The sequence below is a fragment of the Anser brachyrhynchus genome, assembly GCF_964034855.1.
Source record: "Anser brachyrhynchus genome assembly, chromosome: 6".
NCBI lineage: Eukaryota > Metazoa > Chordata > Aves > Anseriformes > Anatidae > Anser > Anser brachyrhynchus.
The window spans coordinates 36,075,804-36,099,111 of NC_137700.1; the positions used below are offsets into that span (position 1 = coordinate 36,075,804).

The following is a 23,308-nucleotide window of genomic DNA, read 5'->3' on the forward strand; positions in this document are numbered from 1 at the left end:
TCTGTCCAGTGCAACTCTGTACAGAGCAAATGAACTCTCTTATGCATTGTATTTAATTATTAGATTAAAACTCAGTAATCACAGAAGTTCCATATGTCGTAAGAGTTTTGTAGATTGGAGCCCACAAAATTTCTAATACATTAACATGGTAGCAGCAATAATAACCTATAAAAAGAAACATATCAAAGCCCCAAATTATGGAAGATAACACATCATGGAGAAGCTTGCTTTCAAACCTGTTGCTGCCTAAGGCTTTAGTGCTACACTAAACAATTCTATAGAATCATGGAATCATAGAATCATGGAATGGTTTGGGTTGGAAGAGACCTTAAAGAACACCCAATTCCAACCCCCCTGCCATGGGCAGGGACACCTCCCACCAGACCAGGCTGCTCAAAGCCCCATCAGACTGGTCTTGCACATTTCCAGGGATGGGGCATCCACAACTTCTCTGGGCAACTTGGAAACATCTCCATGGCTTCTCTGCTTATTGACAACTAACATGCTTACTTTGAAGTCTTTAAGAATACAATTCTCTCACACACTAAGTAATCAAACAATGAAATTTAACTTTTTAAAACCTTTTCAAAGAGAAAGCTGGAATTATTGCTCAAGAGGCAATTGCACATCTTATATTTGAAGTTTATCAAATACTTCCTCAAAGATGTCAGGGCTCTTAATTCTATGTCTTCATGCTATCATCCTTTTCTTGGAAGAAATATTGAGGCCCAGATACATCTCATACAATGTTGATGGCCTCTGTAAGGCATCTTGCCCTTGGTTTCTTGCGTTTTCAACAGTTATATACGCCTTAAGCAATCTGAAATGCCCCGTAGAGGTGCTGCTCTCTTTCTGACAATTTTCACGAATAATGCCCTGTGACTGTGGTCTTAAGTAAGACAAAGGTTAGGTTCTTAATGCTAGATAAGATAAACCAAGACTTTACTGCTTGTGAGGTGAAAGTATGGTATCCTCTAAAGTCTGATCTCCTCCCTTTATCTGCAGAGCATGTATAGCCACAGCAGTACACAAATTTATTCACATTGTTTCACCAGAATCTCAAATCCAAGCACAGTGCGTACCTCTCTCACACCAACCAGTGGCATAAAGAAGGTTATGTAGCCCGTTAGTTTCCCTTCAGAGACAAACACCTGTCTTGGGGAAATTCACAAAAGGGGGGAAGTCTATTTAAGTCTCCCTGTCCTCTCAGTGTTTGATGCTGCTGTTGACTCTGTCCAGGATGGTGAGAAGTTAACAGACTAGGGACGGGGCAGAACTAATTCATTTTACCCCACTGTGCTCAGCTGAAACCAACGCCAGGAGGTGGCAGCACTTTCTATTCCCCCGAGCCCTCTTAACTCCTTGCACTTTTTACTTTAACTTTTTTTTATCAATGGCTGTTTGCTTCCGTGATTAAATCATCATTTGACACATGCAATCCATCACAATCTCTCCTACAGAGCGATGATGAGCCATGCAAGGCAAGGAAAAAGAAAAACATAAAATTATTTACATCTTTCAAAGGGACCAACTTCCTTGTTGTCTGATACGAAGGAGTGAGAGTAGCTGGGTAATTGTAGTCAACGCCGTCATGTTTGTAATCAGATTTATAGGCTATCTGAAACACAGGGAGAACAAAAAAAAAATCATTTTTTTTTTTTTAGGCTGTCATTTGTTTGAATAATTATCAGTCAAGAGGAAAGGAGAAACAATAATATTAATATTAAATGCAGGAAACAAAGTAATTTCAATGTCGTGAGTGACAAAGAAAATGAAATTATTTGCATAGTTTAGCCACTAATTGATTCTTTTTCAGCTCCTCAATTAATCCAGTGCCAACAGTGGGAGCATTAACTTAACTTCCACCTATGACACATCTCTTTTATCTTTCTACTTAGTTCTCAAGCTTCTTACAGATTTGTAAATAATGTACTTGAAGGAATAGTATGTAATGAAATAGCTTCTTGACTAACCCAGTAAATTAAATTGGAATCCAGAAATCTTCATTAAAGACTGCTTTTTTTTTCACCAAAGGTCTGACCCTGGGGGAGGGTAGCAAGCAACCTTCAGCATCCTACTGGTGTCAAAGAAAACTGAAGGAGCTCAGTATGTTGCCAGATCACTGAATTTGCTTATTTTAGCACACAGTGAGGTATAAATCAGTGTAAAAGGGTTTCCAGAATTTCCTCTCTTCCCAACATATCTAGCCTTCAGATCCTCAGTACAATATGATCTAAAGTTTCCTGTCAGTTTAATTATGGAAAAAAAATTAAAGAAAGCAACAACTCTACAAGTATGATTAAAAAAGACTTACATTGCTTGCCAAGTTGCCAACTTTCATGGCATGCAACATTCGTTTGTCCATACCAATACCTATATAATGACCTTTCATTTGGTTCTGGTAGGTTTCTCTGTATTTAAGCTGTACCAAAAAAAAAAAAAGCATAAATACTCTGACAAAATATATTTAGTTTTTCCATGCATTTCTATGTGTTACGGCAGTGAAACAAATTATTACAGCTGTGGTATACTAGTGTTGCACTACTACAAAAACCCACAAGTTCCCAAACAACCTCAGTACTTTAAAAATTAAAGCTTAGAACACTGTGAATTTCCTAATTTAAAAGATGTTATTCATATATTCTTCAGACCACCTGGATGCCACATAAAGGGGATATTTCAACACTATGGCTGCATGTTATTTCATCAGAAATAGAATAAAGTTGCAAGGAAGCATGACTTGTACATTAACAAATGAATCATCTACTAAAAATGGTCTGTTTGGGTGCACCTTTCACCAAGTCCAAAGCTGGGAATTCAACAACAAGATAAATTAACTACCCTACCATCTCATCTGTATGACATAAGATTTACTCCCCCTGGATTTCAGACAATGGGAGCAAGCAGTTTAAAGCAAAATTATATTTCAGTATAATGAGATACAAGCAGTATCACTATTTATATTGATTACTTTCACACATGAAACGTGTTCCTCTCTGACATTAACCCTGGTAAAATAACTCCTGCCTGCCTTTCCCGTCAAGAAATGGAAAACGAAAAACTCAACATGAGCCAGCAATGTGCACTTGGAGCCTGGAATATATCTTCGGCTGCATTAAAAAAATGCCTGGCCAGCAAACTGAGGGGGATGATTCTCCCCCTCTACTCTGCTCTTGTGAGACTGAAGCGCTACGTTCAGCTTTGGGGCTCCCAGTACAAGAAGGACATGGACCTGTTAGATCAGGTCCAGAGGAGAACCATGAAGATGATCAGAGGGAACACCTCTCCTATGAAGAGAGGCTGAGGGAGCTGGGGTTATTTAGCCTAAGAGACAAATCAGCTATAATCTTTCCCAGAGCACACTTATCTGAAACACACATATAGATGACTTGCAATTCCAGCAGCTACCAGGGTAAGCTTTAAACAAACCACAAGAGGCACTGAAAACTTACATCACTGGTGTATTTTGAGATCTTGCTCACATTCTTGAATTGCGGAGTATCACAGTAGTTAATGCTGTAGCCACTGTTGTTTCCAAGATCCTTCTTATACTCCACCTTGGTGACAAAAATACACAAGGAAAAGTTATGGTAACACGTTAACTTGTTCTATCAAGTTCCTCCACACTCTTTATTAGCCAGGCCCACTGTTCAGACATTTTGATACATGTCTCTTACCAGATGGCATACAATGAAAATTATTATGGAGATGAATTTCATATAACTCAGTTCTCTTTTTATAGGCAAAAGAAATGCAATCACTTTTATTCACTTGAACCTCAGCAAAGTGTATGAGACTGTGCCATGTGGAAAAACATTAGCAAAAACGGGCATCTGATGGGATTTTAAGGTGGGTGTGAACCAAATGAAAGCACAAAAAGCAGTGTGTGGTTTTCAACAAGAAGGACTGAACAGGAGGAAATTTACTAGCATAATTCTTCAGAGTGATTTTAAAGACTACTGGATTAATATTTTCATTAAGTTCCTTTGCTCCAAAGTAGGGATGTTCAGGGGCATATTAAAAGGACTTAAAAACTGGAGCAATAGAAATGGGACTAAATTCAGCAGTGCAGAGGTTAACATACATACAGACTAGCCACAGAAAAAAATCAGCTATAAGAACTCATCACCTGGAAAGGCTGAGAACAAGAAAATTGTTCATATGTTGGCTGATCACAGGAAAACGGCAAGATGCCAAAGTAATTCAGCCATTAAAAAGTCCAAGGCAGGAGCAAGAAGAGATTTTTCAGCAGGCACTGGGAAGTGCGTGTGCTATGTACCATGTTCCAGCAAGACCTCATCAGGAACTTACGTACTCTTACAGACATTCCTGTTTAAGGAACATGCTCTCAGCCTGTAACAGCTGCAGTGAAAGACTGTGAGAGAAGAATTTGGTGTGCTTAGTCTGGTAAAAGAAAGGCAGACAGAAAATGATATCTATCTGTAAACATCTCAGCAAGGTAATCATGCAGGGGGATGAACTTTTTGAACTAAAGGGCAATGTTGGCACAAAACACAACAGTAATAAAATGGACAGGAATAAATGCAGGCTTGAAATTAAAAGAAGAGGTTTATACAATACTGTGCCAAAACAGCAGAAGTCAGGAATCACTGGCCCAGGAGGCCCCTTCTAGTCCTACTTCCAGGGGTTTTTCATTATTGAAGATTTTATTCTTTGACATCTCAAGCGTATAAGTTTTTAAACTGCCATGGGGAAGCTCTAGAAACTCACATTTATTAATAGCTTTATAGCTGATATGACAATATAAATAAATTAACAACTCAGAATCTACTGAGAGTTCCCTAGCAATCTTCCTTTGCCAAGTAGAAGAAGAATGTGTTATGAGTAAGTCAGCCTTTTACATCATGGAAGAAAACAGAAATCTGCATTAACAGAATGGTACAAATTTTGGCTCTGTTGGTATTATTTTTTAATTATCATTAGAACATTCTTTGAAACACTGTAATATATACTGCCAAGTCATCCTTAAGCATTTATGTCTATAACCTCACAGCACATTAAGAGCACTGTCCAGAGTTTTCTTAGATTTCTATTCTCCACGTGACCAGAATTAGAAGTGCTCTCCTGGTATAATTCACCATCATGGGCAGGGCCAGATAACAGCACTTGGAGATCTGTTCTTGCACCTTATTCTGCAGCTACTGTGCTAAACACAGACTATATTTGTTAAACGAGAGACAATAAAAACAGCAGCTTTTTACACTTGTAGTCCTTATCCATCAGACACAAGTGTTTGTATGGTGTGAGCTACGTCTCACACCGGTCCATAGATCAATTCAACCCCTTACCTCACTGACAAGCTTGTTAGCACTTTGGGCTTGTTTAAGGACTAGGTTGTCTTCAGCTGTTAGAGAGTGGAAGTGAGCTGCACCTTTCATCTTGGAAAGATCTTTCTTGTATTTTATCTGAAAAGAAGAGCAATTATAAAATAGATGTCTACATTTTCACTATTGCTATTTAGACAGACTTTATGAGCTGGGATAACACTTTTCTTATTTCTGCTCTGATAATAAAACAGAATTTATGAAGTTATGATCTAGTAACAGAAGGGGATCTAGTAACAGAAGGTATCGGGGGTTTTATATTCTCTCAGTCGTAAACTCAAGTAACATCAATTCTTTCCCTTTAGTTTACTGCTAGTGTCTGGTTCAGGCTAGCGCAAGCTGAAAGACTCAACTATCTGTTAGCTCCCCAAAAAACAGATTGAGCCCATCAGCTCAGATAGACCCAGAGGGGACAGGTGTCCACACTACAAAGTTTGTCACTAACAGGAACTTTTCACAGCAGCCACAGGGTAGTGACCTCATTTTTGTCACTGCTACAAATAGCCTCCTTAAGCACGACTGAGGCTCTTTAATCAATGGGCTGCATGGCAAGAATCACACATCTCCACCTTTCTTGCCAATTCTTCAGCTTACCACCCAAAACTAAAAATCACCAGCCTAGAAATAACCTCAGCCTTATGAGGTGACAATGTCACACTCTATAGTTTCTTTCCCTCCGTATGACTTGCTTTGCGCTAGAGGCATGATACACATCAAAATATCAAAACCAGTTCAGCTCATTCATCCCCCATTTATTCACTACTGGGAATACCACAGTAGTCCAGAGGATGATTAAGGCAGTTGAAGGTTTCATTAATAATACAGGTGCAGATTTGCCAGGAGGGTTAACCTAACAGTAGGGATCCCCATTAGTTGCTACATCCACCTCCTCCCTCATGCAAGCTGGAGCTGTGTCCCCTTCTATTAATGGATATTATTAATCCCCTGAGCCACCCAGTTCCCGGCAATGCAGTGAAATGTCATTGTTGTTTACTTCTCAAGTGTAATTTTAGCATTTTCCTTCTAGGCACTGCTCTAACAAACTGATGTTTTTAATTGTTTATGAATTGTATTGATTCTGGTTTCATACTTACATCACTTGCCAATTCATTTGCTTTCTTGGCATTTTGATAAGCTGGAGTGATCATAGCAGGAAAGCTTCCTTTCCCTCTGCGTTCTTCATATTCATCCATATAATCCTGAAGAAAATTCAAGGTGTTTACTCATCATACATGACCAGGTGGGGTCATGAGTAATTTCACAAAACATCATAGTCCTTGTTAGCAGGAAAATTCATTACTTTTTCTTTATTTTAAACAAAAAATAGAATAAAATGACCAACTTTAAAAATAAAATCACCTATTAAATTAACTGTGCCTGTAAAATTATTTATGTGCACTGAAAAAAAAAAACACAACAAAACAACAACAAAAGGTAGCAATTACCTAAGGTTCAATATGGCATTCAAGTGTACAATGACATACATTCTTCTAATTTTACCCTAACTCTTATAGAGATGATATTTGCTAGCCCCTGTCTTTGTAAATATATGCTTGCCTGAAAAACTAGAAGAATATAAAATGGCTTGAGCAGCCAGAAGACTTGCTTAAACTTTTCAAATTTAGGGTGGTGACCTGACAGACGTCTCTTGACCTCATCATGGCCATTCCTCACACCATAATTGACCGAACCATAACATATTTCTAGTGTAGTGATATATTTTGAAGAGGGATTCATTAACGAAGCACAAACACTTTGATATTTTAGTGGTAAACTCCTTAGGAAACAAGCTAACAGAATTCAATTTGTTTGAGTTAAAATATATATATTCTGGAATTAATACTATTAAAACTATAAATAAGTTTGCCCATTTGAAAAGCCTTTTGAAGATTTAATAACAAAATATTGGAGCTTTTTTAGTATGGCAATGCAAATAACCACCCCAAAGATTTCCAGATCCGGGAAGAATATGGCAAGTATACAAACAAGTAAGGTATAATGTAATGTGTCTTCTCTCTTAATTCCTTTGTAGTAAAGAGCCAACTTAAGTGAAAAATACAGTGTGACATGTCAAAAAAATGTCATGGAGAGTACAGCATAGATAGAAATGACTATAAATATTCAGGGTATCTCTCTTGTGGCTTCTCAATACAAAACAATCCATTGTAGGTCATTTTGTGCAACATCAATGTCACATGATATGATATGTCATAAGTTTGCAAACAATATAACATAATTACAGTTATTTCATCTAAATTATTCTATAAACAGGCATAGAAAATAAAAAATATCCCTGACTAATCTGCTGAGTTAGTCTTTTAAAATGTCATTCACAAGCCTGAATTTTCCAGGCTAACTTGTAATTTTCTTTTTCCTTGTACTTTCCTCATATACATTTTTACATTATTTCTAATATCACTCATATTCCAAAACAGTATTTTTAAAGGTCCAGATAATTAATTATAGCCACTCGTAAGATTTTTAAAAATGAACAAAACAGGTGTTCAGAACACAGGTATTTTACAGTAAGATTCTTTAAATTGCCTCATCATATATATATATATGCATATGTGTGTTTATATATTTATATAACATATGATGTACTCTCATGATCTTGAAAGCTAGAATTCTAATCCGTTTACCCATATTAAATCACACTTCACTCAGAAAGATCCATTAATTTCAGTGGCTCTCTTTTATTTGAATAAAAATATCAGAATCCAACCTATGAAGATTAAAACTCAAATTAAATTTGAAGTCTGTGACTGAAGTTTCAAAGATACTTTCAAAGAAAAAAAGACTTAAATTAATTCTAAAGATAGAAGCATTCCAATGCTTGAAGATGCAATTAGCACTTTTTCAAACTCATTTTATTTGTTTATTCTTGCTAAAATTTGTAGTAGCTCAAAAGATAGAAACTAATTGAAGGCTCGATTGCTACATATTCTAAATTCATATTCTTTCACTATGGTTTGCTTTTCACACAAGATGTAGGTTTGGATAGAGGCAGTGAATAAACTTCCATATGTCTTAGAACAATGCATTTCTTGTTCCTTAATTTCTCCAAAGAATATAGGTTTCATGAGGAACTAGGATGACAAACCTAAACTAACCGCATTGTTTTGTTTATACAAAAACACTATTCAATTCTTTTCAAATTCCTTTTCCTATTCAGTTCTATTTTAGCTGTACTATTTCCCTGGGACAAGCCTAACTTAACTGGGATAGAACTTTGAATGATTTTTGGGAGACCACAAAAATAATTATATTCCCTTAAAAAATGAAACAAAACCAAGAAGAATGCCACAAACCAAAATAGATATAAAGCCCATTTGATTCCACATACATACAACTACAATTTGTCAGGCTTACAGTACCACTTTGATAGAAGAGCCAAAAACTAAGCACTTGTATGACCTTCGGTGCCACCTGCACATATTCAGAACCGCAAAGCTTTTCTCAAAGATTTCTCAAAATATTGGCAGGGAAAACACGCTTAACTACCTACTAACCTTCTATCATTTCATGACCCTTTCATATTTTCTCCTAGCTGATTTTACATTTTCTTTCATTTACTTTCTAACAGCATGGGAATGTTTCCACATGTAAACATATTTCAGTGTGATACATAAAAACATCACGATAGAAATGTCCACTGCATACATGTACACAGATAAAATTTGCCACAGTAAGTCTTACCTTACCCTACCGTAACCCAATACCTTACGGACCATGCACCTTGCAGTCCCATATTGTAAGTGTCAATGCCAAATATATTACACATTCATAGCATGATGTTACTGCAATCATCTTTTCCTTTGAGACCTTGCTTTCTTATACAGGAAAGCAAAGTGAAAATGGGTCCCACTGCAATTTCTAAAGTCTTGAGCAATCGGCCATAGTAATGATCAACATCAGCATGGGATCTCCTGGATGATGCATACCTGGTCATATTGATCTACATTTTCTCTTGCAAAATTAACATCTGTTCCAGCTGAATGGCTGGCTTTTCCCTTGATCTCGTTTTCATATTGTTGATGATACTTCACCTAAAAAAAAAAAAGGAAAATGAAAAGAATCATCTGGATGAGTTTAGTCTGGTACACAGATGCTGATAACAACAACAAAAAATGCAGATAAAAAAAAAAACAACAATAAATGCAGACAACAACAACAAGACAAAAAAAACAATAAATGGCACACACATGTTGATAAAATATTGTTAAAAGTCCCATAGCCACCAATCTACAGAAGTCAAATATGCTATTTGAAGATATAAAAACAAAAGTAGTGGTGTACTTTTTAATACGCTAGCAACATGAAAACGTGGAAGTTGCCATTTTAACCTATACCATTAGTTCAGTGTATTCAGTAACCTCTGATTGTCAGTGGCTAATCCCTGATGTTTCAGCAGGTTAAAAAAAAAAAAAAAGATTGTAAAATAAATTCATGGTTACCACAGAGCACTTCTTCCTACCTAATCTGCCACAAGGTCACATGCATGCCATTAATAAAGTGACATGTTTCTGAAATACAGTGATCTCACCAGTGATCAAGGAAATTGTACGAAATCAACCTGCAAATTTGGACCAAGAGTTGCATCGCTGTTGCTGAAGTAAAAGTAGTACCTATAATCTGATACGGTCTTTTAATCAATGTATATCTTTGCTGAAAAAAATGAAGGGTCTTCCACAGATCAAAGGCAAACTTTAAGGCATTTAAATGTTTTAGAATAAGTTCCTTAGTAAGTTGCTTTTGCCTTCAAAATTACAGATCTCTTCTCATTCTCCTTGGTGACCCTTAATAATGTTTTAAATTCACTTCCACTGAGTTATCCCAATATGTTATTTTCTCCAGTTAAAAGAGCTTTACTTTCACTCTCCATGAGAAAACACAATTAATTTTAGTCACAAAAATCCACAGTGTTTATTCACAAATAAAATGCCAGGTTTTCTCTTTCTGCATAAAAGTCAACTTTCTTCCTTCAATAGAAAATCACTTGAAAATCTGTTTATAACATGTGCTGCTGCTGTAACTCCACCGTGATAATGAAATTTCTGCCAGTAAAGATTTTAATCCAAACTTTGTGAGAGAATTTATTCTCTTATTTCCAAAAAGAGACTGCTTTGGACACTTACATCACTGGCTAATTCATTTGCTCTCTTGGCAATTTGATAAGATGGAGTGATCATAGCAGGAAAGCTGCCTTTTCCTCTCCGTTCTTCAAAGTCTTCAGTGTATTTCAGCTGTAAAAAGAAAAAGAAAAGAAACAAGACAGCTCAGAAGCAATTAGATCAGACAAATGTATCTTGATTACACACATAATCAATCCTTAAAGTTGCAAAGTCAGGCATTCAATGTCTGTCAACTGCCAAAAGGAAGATGAACCACACAATCTGGGTCTAACCTCTTTGTGTGCATGTTTTACAATGTAGTCTTTAACTATGTGATCATATATCTTCTGCAGAACCTCTGTGTCTCATTCAGTGTGTAGGATGGATCACAGTTGTTTAAGGAAAATACTAAAATTGTCTGCGAGATGCCTGCTCTATTTATATTAGTCAGACAGTTTCCTTCTTCAGCTTGCATGGCACCCAGTTGCTGGATGTAGAGCAGACTGGTTCTCTGCCATCAGCTCTGACAGTCAGCTAATCCCGTAACAGTCTAGAAATGAATATGGTCTTTACATCTAGAGGTACTAAACACTTAATGGTGAAATGTATCAAGTGTATTTTAAGATATGTACATTTCTAGTACTAAATTTTATTTATGTTTATATTTGCCAGTGATGTATAGATATCCAAAGTTTCTCTTTCATAGTCAAAAATGGGTCAACCTATTTTCTTTTGTTTCACTTACATCACTTGAAAGCTGTCCTGCAACTTTTGCATGAAGTATATCTGGAGTATCTACAACAGAGGTGAACTTTGAAACTCTCTCTTCATGTCCCCGCTTATATTCTACCTGGGGGAGAAAACATATGTAAGATACATATTACAAACAATGAGTAGCAAATATCTGTTTTCTCTAAGAAAGCTTCGAGAGAAAATGAGCAACAGCAGACATGACATTCCCCACTGTTGGCTGAAGCTATTGGCATACTTAAGTCTCAATTTCCTTAAAGTGAATGCGGGAGATTTATGTGAGCCATGCATTTGATTAAAATATTCCAAGAACAGCTCGAAGTACTAAGATCATACTGCAGCAACAATGCAGACAGTGTTGTAGAAATAAATGCAATATTATAAAACCATTTGTACAGGATTATTTTTTACTAGATCTTGTTCAGTTGAATTGTTATTTTTATAGAGAGACAATTTTGTGTGCATATATGGTTTAAAGTAGCTTGTAAATGAATTAAGTTTAATGTTACCAGTATTTAATTTCATATAATCAAGAGAGCGGGAGTGATCAGAAGATGTAAAAAAAAAAATTAAAATATAAATTAAAAAAAGACTAATTAAGCCATCAAATGAAAATTAAAGTAATGAAGTAAACATTATAGAGTGGTTCATGATCTTATTCACATTGTAATATGGTTGCTTCATCTTTCAGAAAATGACTGTATTGTCATTTATCGTATATGATTGTGTTCCAAAGCAAGTAGTTTGCTAATTGTGTTTCTTGCATCATGTTCCAGTTTTCTCACTTTGGAGGTTCATCATAGAACCTACTGTCTAAAGGGAATTGCCTAAACCCAGAATCCTCCACCTTCAGGATGTCTAATATACAATTAAAAAAAAAATAACACTTACATTACTGCTTAGTTGAGTAGCTCTCTTAGCAACCTGGTAACCTGGAGTGATCATAGCAGGAAAGCTGCCTTTGCCTCTCCGTGGCTCATATTCTTCTGTATATTGGAACTGGAAAATTAACATTTCTGGGTTTTGTTACAAAAGAACCCACTGTAGTTTAATGTAATTCCTCTGTTTCCCAAAAATATGCATCAATTTATTTAAAAGTAGACAAATTAAAGAGCATATACCATATAAGTTAAGTTTAGTTAGGTAGAAATATTTCCTACATACAAAAGAAAAGGTTCCCCATTCATATCTATTATTCAGTGTTAATTTGCTATGTTGATTAGGTCACTAAGATATTTTATGGACAGAGACAGTCACAATTCAGAATTGATTTTCACCAGTAGGGGAAAGGCAGTCAATGAAAGGTCTACACTGTGGAAAATAAGACATTTCCATCATGAGTTCTGCACTACCGAGGGAAACAGCGCTGCATGCTAGATAAGGACATAATCAAGGTCAGCTCAGATACCATTTCTCAGTAGCTGAAGAGCATCTCAATTACATAAATACAGAAATGTAGGATCTCCAGGATAGGCAATAACTTTGTTATCTGACTAACTGCTCACATGGCTAAATAGTGTTAATGATGGAAGTAGATATATCAGTATGTTTTGGTAACATTTTAGTAAAGATTTGGGTTTGATGCACTCTTACGTCTTCAGATTATGATAGCCCATGAAAATAAAGGTATTTCAAACGTGCACTTACATCATTCAGAGTCTTCTGTGCCTGAGTTACCCTCACCATCTGAGGATCTGGGATGCTTCCTGAGTACCACGAAGTTCCCCCCTCATAGGCAGCATAGTAAGCATTCTACAAAATTAATACAAAATTAATACAAAATACAAAAATTAAATAACTACCGATCTGTACCCTTGTTTCAAAAAGCAAATAGGTGGTCTGACACAAAGAAATGGGAACACACAGTGCTGTGGAAGAGTAAATTTACCCTCTGATGACATACACCACAAGGCCTACACTCCACATACTTTCGGAATGCCAGGGCTGAGTTTATATTCCAAGAACTGACATCAAGATGTCAGGATCTGGGATCCTGGAGTAAGACTCAAATAATTCTCCCCGGGAATCAGACCACTTGTTGTGAAGCTTCAGTGTCAGTAGAGAAGAGACATGTTGAGTATGTCTGTACATGCAGCAGTCTAAATTGCTAGCTGTATAGGTATGCTATTCCTTTCCCATCTTCTGATTCTTCCGTCCTAAGCTACAATCAAGCTACATTGCCATAAATAGTTCAGCCAAATGAGAAGTAATGTCTTTGTTAGCATTGGAATGCTGTGAGTAAAACCCTAACAATCACGACCGTCAAGTCCTTGCTCTCCTGCAGGCTAAAGGCTTGGAGATTTCAGGGATATTTCTTACCTGGCTGGCCAGTTGTTGGGCTTTATATGCAGCTTCAATGTCTCTAGACCTCACATCCCATTGAAAGGCGGACCTGAACTGTTCACCCTGTTCTCGATATTTTATCTACAAAAAAAAAATGACTTGGTATTAGTAGCTTGTTAGCACAGACTAAAGCACACCACTCTCAGGAGGAAAACAAGAAGGAAGACAAACAAGGTGAACAGAATCTTAATTCACAGTGATATGGAATCTACATGAACTGTAGCAACCAAAGAAGAGTAATGCAAATTACAACAAAAACAGTGCAATTCCCACCGTAACAAATCCACTTCAGTGCCTACTAGTTTGGGCTGCAACTTACACCAGTCTAAAGGAAGGCAAAAATCACCCTTGGCCATACTGGGCAACCTTTCTTGTGCTCTCTTACACATTGACACCATCAGACAGACATCCATGGGCCGAACTGGATGAGGGAACTGGTATGCAGGCTTTTGCTGTGTTAGTTTTCAACCATGCCAGTTCCTTCACCTGTCTCACTGTAAGAATCATCAGTGCCAACACAACAGAGGCAGAGGAACAGTGTGACTGCACAGAACAAATTCTCTGGGTGACAGCATCAACCTGACTCAGTTTAAGACAATTTACTCTAGTCATTGTTTATCTGTGTCTCCAATTGCTACAGAGCAGCCTAGTTTTCAGTGCCAACTCACTATTTCACCCTTGAAGACCCATTTCTATATGATACAAATGCAGAAACTTAGGGGCTAGGACAAGAAAACTTGGTCCACCAAATCTCTGCAGTCCACAAGAAAATACCAATCCTATTCTGACAGTCTGCAAAACTCTCCATCTGTTCCTCCTTCTCACGCTTTTGACCAACACCATTTACAGCCAGCTTATGTACAAAAAAGCCACATGGCCTGTAGCTCCATGCCATGCAAAGACTACATAACTACTTCCTCCTTGCCACCCATTCTTGGCAAAGGAATCTCCATGGAAGAGAAGACTGGGTTTAGCCTTAAGGTCAAAGCTCTACTCTCTAATCCATACAGCCAGCTTCTGTCTAACATCGGCTCTATTTCTGGAGCTGCACAAGGAACAGCATATTAGACCTGAAATCTAACATGAAGTTCTGCAAGAATAATTTGGTCTTTAGATTGGGGAAATATTTGGGGAAATATCTATGAACACTGAAATCCTGAAGAAATATTAAGCAGAACATCCCAATGCAGAATTAGATGAAAGAACTAATACCTGCTGGGCAATGTTCTGCTCTCCTATTTCCCTGTGCAGTGTCCATAAAGTTTCATGACTGTGTAAATGCAAGTGGATACTATATTTAGTTCTGAATCATTGTTTTCCTCCTGCTGCCTTTATCATGACAGCATACCAGAAATTAAACTGAAATCATACCTCTACTCTATAATGTATTCTACAGATGCAAAAACAAAAAAAACAAACAAGCAGTCACTGTACTGAAGAGTGCAAAATCTAAACTGACTGGACAGAAAAGTCACCAAGCATGATTACCGTTATCCGCATTTTATAATTTAAGTACAGAGGTACACAGAGATGAATGATTTGTCCGCACACAGAAATTCTGTGTAGATGAGGGAGCTGAATTTTTATCTCTGCATTCTACTTGGTGTCTCAACATAAAACTTATGTGAGAACATCATGTTAGGATTGAAGAAACATTTTCTGCTCAAGAAATACTATTAACTAAAAAAAGAACAAATTACAGTAGCAATTGGAATAAGTTAGCACCACTTTATTCATCTACCAATGAAAGAGTTTTCCTACACCCAAAATTTCTACAGAAGTACTCCCTTTAAGTAAGCACTGCAGAATCAGCTTCTTTAGTACCCCCTCAGCAATTTTCTCTCTGGAGCAGGACCTCATTATGTGATTGAAAAGGACAGAAGGTGCTTGAGGTGTAAAAAAAAAAAAAAAAAAAGAAAAGAAAAAGAAAAAAGAAAAAAAAAAAAAGACAAGAGAAAGTGATCTTTGAGCTATAATTTGTCTGGCGTGTATATTCACATGCACTGGTAGTATCGGTGTCATATCACTGCCTAAAACCAGAAATAGAACCTGCAGTAATCCCAAACTCATTCCTGACCACTTCTGTCACACACAGCTTAAAGTAAGTGTGATGGTCACTGCTGAAATAGTTACTGCCTCTGATATTGCAAGACCTGATGCATAGTAGTAACGTACAAGAATGATAAAGATTCAGTATCTGATAAGGGTTATTAAATGTATATCAACTTTGTACAGCTAATACAGAAAAAAAGACTGATGCAGTATGCTATAGTCTAAGTAACAGAATTCACTTTTTTAAATTTTAATAATGTCTAATCATGTTTAAACACACTAGTTTACTAAATATAGCTATGCAATGAACAGTGCTATTTTAGAGCACGGAAAGACACGACACTCAAGAAAGCAGTGTTGCACATAGAAGTGAGCTCACAATCAACTATGGGCTGGTTTTGCGTTTCTCATTGCCTGAAAGTTCATAGACATGCAAGTTTGAAACAAATGTATCTGGAGGAAAACAATGCAAGGCAGAACAGAATGGCATTCGGCAAGAAAGAAGACTTTGAGCACCCCTAGAGGTTTACCGGTGCACAGCAGCCTTTTGGAGTGCGGATGCAGTTCCATGGCCATAGGAAGCTATCCCATCCTTAACGTCCTAGCAAAACATTTTCAGCAGCACCATGCGAAGTTCCCTGGACTTTGTGCTTTCTCACAGAAGGGAAATATCAGCTCAGGTTTTTCAGAAATACTTGACAAAGCATTTATGTGAACTTTTGCCTAGGTCTCACTAGATCTAATAAAAAGATAATTTTGTTTGTTTGTTTTGTTTCATAGCATTTAGTATCAGTTTCAGATGAGATCATAAAGCAAGTAGGTCGTTCTTCTTTCAAATGGCAATGTAACCCCACCTGATTTAGTTACTAATTTTCCATAGCTCTGGGCAGTATCTCCTGCAGTTTACCTGAACAATTCTTCCATGTCGATTGCCAGATAGGAATCTGCTAGCCATTTCTCTTTTTGAAAGTGTAAACAATTTCAAATCTAACCTTCCTGTTTGGTTTCTTATGAAACAATTCTAAAAATTATGACTCAAGCCTGGGCTGAGATTTTACCACTCTGAAAGTATACAGAAGTGTAAATAAAGAATACGTATTTATATTTTTAAAACAAGACCCGAATATTGTATCAAAATTAAAATCAGAGACAAACACATTTGGCAGCCAAACTTCTTACCTCACTTACTACTTCCGATAGTTTTTTTGCATTTATATTTATTGGTGTCTCAAATACGCTTGTGAATGCATTGTTTTTTGGATTATGCCTAGAAAAGGAAGTGTAAAAGGATATTAGGAATGTGCCAGACAGCCCACAAAAAAGGTTCTCTTTGAGCCCTTGAAAACACAAGATCACCCTCCACCTCCCTCTACATAACTTTTCCCCCCACTCAGACACAGGTCTCAGATTACATTCCAGTTATTATTGCGTGGAGTAGGGTGCCTAGAGCAAAATTAATTTTAATGATCATCATATCAATGCTGTGTTTCTAATAACAAAAGAGAATAATAGAATAAAAAACAACTGTCATCTCTCCTTTTACCACTGACAAATTTGACAGGAACTGATCATTATAGAATAAAAACTTCCTAGAACAAACCAACTCCAAAATCTGCATTTTATGCATTTTCCTGATGATTAACTCAACCTTGTTAACTCTTAACTGCTGATTTGGAAAGCACTGAATTTTATGGTTCGGTTTGTTTTCTTCCCAAAATACTGAAATGGAACTTAATTTGGTGTCTTTTAACATATCAGACAAACGAGGAAGCTTTATCTACGGTAATAAGAGTTTCCCATCATTGTTGATTCACGTAAATGCAAAGCTATGCACTCAGGCACTAACAATACATAAAATGTCATCACACAGGACCAGGCTGAGTCCAAATTGTGATCTTTTGTTATATTAGGATTACTTGATGTTTTAAACATTATTTAAAAAGAAAAAGAAAAAAGGAAACAGACTTACACTTGGCAGTAAGGCTTTTTCTCGTGGCTAACAAAGTTGTTTACTGTTAACATCATCTTGCACACTTCGCAGTGAAAACAGGCTTTATGCCATGTCTGGAAACACCACAAAAGAGAAACCAAGCACGCATTATTTGTATTGCATTATTATTGAGTTTTAAATTTCAGCATTGACCCCTTCCGTCCATTTCACAAATCTGAAGAATTCTTCAAATGCGTGCCTATTATTAACTCATTTCAGTTCTGATCCCAGTTCTGAGTAAAGAACTTCTGGAACCGAGAGATTTGCACTGTGTTAAAAGTGCCAATCTATACATTTATTATAGTCCAAAATAATAAAGAAAGAGAACTGACCTGATCTATACAGTTAATCTTCTCAGCAGGGTAAACCCCATAGCCACATCTAGCACACGGCTGCACATTCATCTTGAAATCCACAGAGTGAAAAATATATAGGTTTATACAAAGGGTTCAAAGAGTATGAAAGTGACTTTTTGGCCTGTGCAAAGCACGCTCTAGACGCTCCAGTCAGGGCCTTTTGCTGTGGTCAATGGCTCCCATTAAAGCTCTGAATTGAAGTCTGTTGCTCCGTTTCCTGACCTTCTGTTTCAAAGTCAGCTGCAGGCTGGCTTTTAAAGCTGCCAGTTAGTAAGAGGGTTATTTTGGCAACTGTGTCAGTGCGTAAGGGAGGGTAGCAATATCATTCTCGAAATAGAAGAATGAACTCATAGAAACAAATCATGTCCATGTGAACGTCAGAATCTGGTCACTTAGTATTTCAGTTTTGCTGTAAAGCCAGCTCTCAGTAGCCCAGGATGAAGATCAAAGCATACACAGCAGCAACGCATCAGTCGCTCCTCACCCTGATACACAGCAAATGGCTCCGCGTAGGACTGCTCTGTGTTTAGGAACAGCGTTGGATGAGATGGAGGTACCACCACAGGAGCAGGCCAGGGATGGGTTTGGAGCATCACCCTTTGCTACACCCAGGAGAGGTACACTCGTTCCTCAGTTCTCCATCTCGTCAACCTACCGCTCCGTGTCCAGCCGCAGGACATGCAGTGACAAGGGCATCTCAAAGAGCTCTAAATCTGGGGGGTGCAAATCCAAACATCTATCCCCCATGGAAAAGCCATCAGAAATGAACTTTTTTTGTTTTAAAGAATGAACAAAGAGGCTATTCAAGAGTGTTTGCAAAGAGTAGGCTGGCACGGATCAGAATATAAAAGTTCCTTAGCCAAATAACACTCTTCAAGAATCATTATTCTTGACGTTAGGGTTCAACCACGTTATTATGGATGTCAAGTCTGCTCCAAACAAAAGAAGTTACTAAATTTTACTCACTACAAATGGTCAGGATTTGAGATTTACATCTCGCCTAATCATAACACCTCCAGTTACAAGGCGCGACAACCCTGGGACATGGCTAAGAGCGCTCCCTACCTAAATAAAAGTTTACTCAGTTGTCCATGCATCCGCAGCACTTCCCGTATCTGCAGCATATTGCTAAGCACCTTCCTTCTGTGTAGACTACAAAGAATTATCACAATCACTTCTACCCAAAGCTTCTCAGTGTGCTTAGAGAGCCTCCTATTCAAGAGATGGAGAAACACAGTTCTGCTTCACTTCTAACTCCTTTTACTGAATGCTGACAATGTACTGGCACAACGTACCGTCAGCAACTGGTGTGCTGAAAATAGCGTCTCTAATCTGAAGAGCACTGGGTTCAGCACAAAATCCTGCAAACATTTATGGCAATTTAAAATAGGTGATTAATAGGAACATACAAACAGTTGTATTTTCTTTAAAAAATACAGTCACAGAACAAAACCTCTTGTATTAAAATAACTGCAGAGTTACCTCATGCTGTTCCCTTTGGGATCTGGAGCAATTTTATGTTGACTATGTTACATCACAATAATATTTATCATGCTTACACCTGTGAACCAAAATAATTTGGTGTTCTTCCAGTTCTCTTCTCACATAGCTTTTCATGTTGTCCCAAACAGCCATTATATTTATACAAGTGACCTACGTTAGGGTCAGGGTAGCCAGGCTGTCCTCTCCTTACTTAGCGTCAGGCATACTACCAGCTGCAGCCTCTTTGTGTTCATCTACTGCGAGTGTCAACACATCATTTATTGTCTAAATAGTCCAAGTTGTCTTGATCCTTTCTGTATCCATGTTACAGCCCTCTTCCAACACTGTGGCAAGAAAAAAGATGCATAACCTTCTTTTGTCCCAGCACGGAAAATCCATTGCTTAAGGCACTCACTCCTGAAACGAGCGCTGGGAGATACTGAAAATAATACATCCCTGAACACACAGAAACAAAACAAGTTGGTTTTGTTGAAACCACGAAACAAATCATTGATCCAGGAGCCCCTGGAAGGCTTAAGATCTGGACAGGGCTCTAGGATGCACAGTGCACCATGTGTTCCTCCCAAGAGCCTTGTCACACAGCTAAAAGTTCTTTATTGCACAGAGAGAACCTATTCAAGATATACAGAGCACGTTTGTTTATTTTCACAGCAACATAGATTACCAGCTTGGCTGAAAGTCAGCAAAGATTTTCCAAGTTCTCCTGCTTCTCCTAGGTTACAGTATGTTCCAAAAAACAAGCATGGTAAGCAACAACATCCCATACAGTTACTTTCTTTCCGAGCCACATTATTTCCCTCGCATCCATTGTGCACCAGTTCTGCTGGAGTCTATTGAAGAGTTTCCCATTTCTGAACACCTCAAAACTGTCCTGTTGCATGGTCTGTTCTTCACCACTCTGGAATAAAATCAGAGTTGCTAACAGAAGAAAGAGTTTATTGAAAAAACAAGCATTGTCTGGTGTCATTACAAAGCGCGCACTCCATTTTGATCATGCAAGGAATTAAATCACAAAACCAGTGCAAGTTTGTTATCTTGACAAATCTTAGCAAGACATTTTCTCTTCAGTTAAAAGCTCATTGTGTTTTTTTTCCTCCTTTAGTAAGGCCCCATAAAGGCTTTTTGATATCAATGAAAATCTTAAAAGGCTTTACTTAACAGTAGAACCTTAATCAATGCAGTTTAGAAGTACTGCAGTTACGTATAAAGTACAAGGAGACAGTACCTTGAAAGTGCAAATTAGTAGGAAGAAACATTGTTACCTCTCCAGCCACCTTACATTCATTGAATTAACTGCATAGAAAACTTAGAGCATGTCTGAATCATGAATCTGAATCTAAAAGCACACTCCAGTTACACAAAGTAACCTCTTAACAGACATTCAAGTCAGGGCCGCCTTCTCTGTCATTCCTGAACAGCAGCTGTGCCCTTCCAGCCACATGAATAGCAGGAAGCTAGGTACCACAATTCATGGCAACCGTAAGAAAAAATAAAGGTTCTGTTTCACCACACAAACTGGGGCTGGTTGTTAAAAAGCTGCCTGTAGAAGTTCAAACACCAGCCCAACCTCATCGTAACCTTCTCTGAACCACGCAGCTAATTAGATACGTGGGCTCATACAGTCTGTTTGTGCTAATCAAATTTAGCATAGTAGCAAACCCAGCTTGCAAGAACATCATAAGAAAGCTGGCAAATATTTATCAGTGCCAGGACCTCCCACGACTTGAAGAAAAAACACTATGGGGCTGCTTTCCAAATCTGTACAGTAGTTTTTTACATTTTTGCTGTTCTGGAAACCAACCAACATCTGTTTACATTTCATGACTTGTGCTTACACTTTCCCTTTGTTGACAGTGTCTGGAAAACTTGAGAGTGAGGGGATTTTGCAGACACTTCTAATAGAGCAAGAGAAAGTGAAATGGTGAGGATGTGGCACAACTTAAATTGAAAGCTTGAAGGAAAGTGTGCATAGCATGCACAACACAGCCCATGTGCAGACGATGAGACTTCCATTGTCCAAATATTCCCATTTATCATGTATCATAACCTAAAAATGCCACACATTTAAAACCAGTAAAACACGGCAAGTGCAACAGATCACCCCTGCCTAATTCCAGATAAATCCCACCCAAACATATACGCCAAGCTGACTGAAATGCATTACTCTACTGAGCTTCATAAAGCTTTTGTGTATCATACATCATTGGGAGTGTATCATATCATACACCTCCAATATTCCCAACTGTGTATCAAACCATCCACCTTTTCTTGCAAAATATATAAAATCCTAACAACCATAATTTAGGAGGGAATATCTTGAGAGTCGTTCAAGTTCTCCGTCCTAGAAGTATCCCCACCTCTGCCTCCCAGGTCACAGCAACGACTCACCCTTGTTTTCACAGCTGTTGTGCAGAACACAGCACAAAGTTATTATTCCAGACAGGTACTACTTAGCTGCCTCAAGCCTTCTAGTATGTACCCGCCATCTACCTTTCTATTTCCCAAAGGCGTGCTCCATTGTCATCCTACAACTGCTTACATGGTAGTTAAATATTTCTTTTCTACAATGCAAATATCCACTCAAAGGCTTCATTATTAATGTTTTTAGAGAGTGCAGTGAGTCTCTGGGGATAAGAAAAGGAATGCTGATGCATCCCATTGCTGGCTCTTCCCTCTGCCCAACAACACACACGGCCAGCTGTGCAATATTATATGTGAGAAAAATCTTCCTTCCTGACCCTTCCCCAGGTAGCAATCACTCTATGCCCTGAAGCAAGGTATTTTCTTCTACTTCTCTATTTTCTAATTTCTCCCTTACTCATCACTGAAAACCAGCAACATTTTCTGAAAAATCTAACACTTTATTCTGCATTAAAATCAGTTAAACTAACATGTAGTTAAGAAAGGTATTGCAGCACACTCAGGAATCAACCCTTCACTTTGTGAATGTCAGCAACTGACATGAAAATAACAAAGAGATGTTTCATCAACAGTTTCAGTCAGAAATTACCCACATATAAATCTATTAGTGATCTCTTCAAAATTGAGAAGCGTTATCAAATACCATACGACTTTTTCAATAGCATTACAATGACTTTGGGAAGAGAGACATTTCTAGACCTGCTAATGTGCCTGTGAGGGCTAGGTGGCAATGGATAAGCTTAGCCATAAAGACATGGAAAGCCAGTTGGCATACAGCTACCGGATTTCCTGGTAACCCCACACATCATCAGGAAAGCATATTTGGGTGTTCTGAAGCTCAGGAGCCAGTGCCACTCATTACTGGTTATGGCATAGTCCACTCCCACCTCTCCTCTCCACACGTTTACTCAAAGATCTACACATTTCCAGTTTCTCTGTTGCCCGTAATGCCCTATTACAGATTTAGAAACGGTGCCGGCTTCTTGAAAAGCAGCAGCTAACAGATGGCAAGAGAGGAGCCATGGGATTCTGTCAGAGTTTGGTTCTCAGGCGCAAACTTTGGCTACACGTCCAACCAGGAGCTACCGGCGTAATCCCACAGAGCCGAGGCCGGGCCCGGCAGCAGCACGCAGACGCGAGGCGAGAGCCGCGGCGCAGTTCAGACGCCGCTCTCTCACATCGAAGCGGTGACCTGTCGGGAAGCAAAAGGCTGTTTGTTACGATGCCTGTGTTTTGTGCCAACTACGAAGCGGTTACAGTGAAAAATGTCGCTTTGATGTAAATCTCTTCAGGTAGTGAATGTTAAACACCGCGCACCGCTGGGTAGGTGCATGATTTTGCAGGATTGGAGCCCGCATCCAGGAGTAATTAGTAAGACTGTGCCGATCTTCAGTCCGTGTACTGGGCTGCTGGGCCTGATGCAGCGGCTACACA

The 23,308-nt window shown here is 38.1% G+C and overlaps 1 protein-coding gene across 1 annotated transcript in view; it reads right to left on the reverse strand.

Moving 5' to 3' along the window:
* The window catches only part of NRAP (nebulin related anchoring protein), a 55,866-nt gene that overhangs the window by 32,309 nt on the left and 249 nt on the right, over nucleotides 1-23,308 (reverse strand). The window contains exons 2-16 of the mRNA XM_080596524.1: nucleotides 23,192-23,301; nucleotides 17,927-23,066; nucleotides 17,574-17,668; nucleotides 16,784-16,871; nucleotides 13,529-13,633; nucleotides 12,857-12,961; nucleotides 12,101-12,208; nucleotides 11,205-11,309; nucleotides 10,484-10,591; nucleotides 9,290-9,394; nucleotides 6,440-6,544; nucleotides 5,310-5,426; nucleotides 3,453-3,557; nucleotides 2,315-2,422; nucleotides 1,514-1,618 (exon numbers count right to left, since the gene is read on the reverse strand). Of these exons, the coding sequence (XP_080452650.1) occupies nucleotides 1,514-1,618; nucleotides 2,315-2,422; nucleotides 3,453-3,557; nucleotides 5,310-5,426; nucleotides 6,440-6,544; nucleotides 9,290-9,394; nucleotides 10,484-10,591; nucleotides 11,205-11,309; nucleotides 12,101-12,208; nucleotides 12,857-12,961; nucleotides 13,529-13,633; nucleotides 16,784-16,871; nucleotides 17,574-17,668; nucleotides 17,927-17,998 (1,431 nt within the window). The 5' untranslated portion in view covers nucleotides 17,999-23,066; nucleotides 23,192-23,301. The remainder of the gene's footprint in view (nucleotides 1-1,513; nucleotides 1,619-2,314; nucleotides 2,423-3,452; nucleotides 3,558-5,309; nucleotides 5,427-6,439; nucleotides 6,545-9,289; nucleotides 9,395-10,483; nucleotides 10,592-11,204; nucleotides 11,310-12,100; nucleotides 12,209-12,856; nucleotides 12,962-13,528; nucleotides 13,634-16,783; nucleotides 16,872-17,573; nucleotides 17,669-17,926; nucleotides 23,067-23,191; nucleotides 23,302-23,308) is intronic.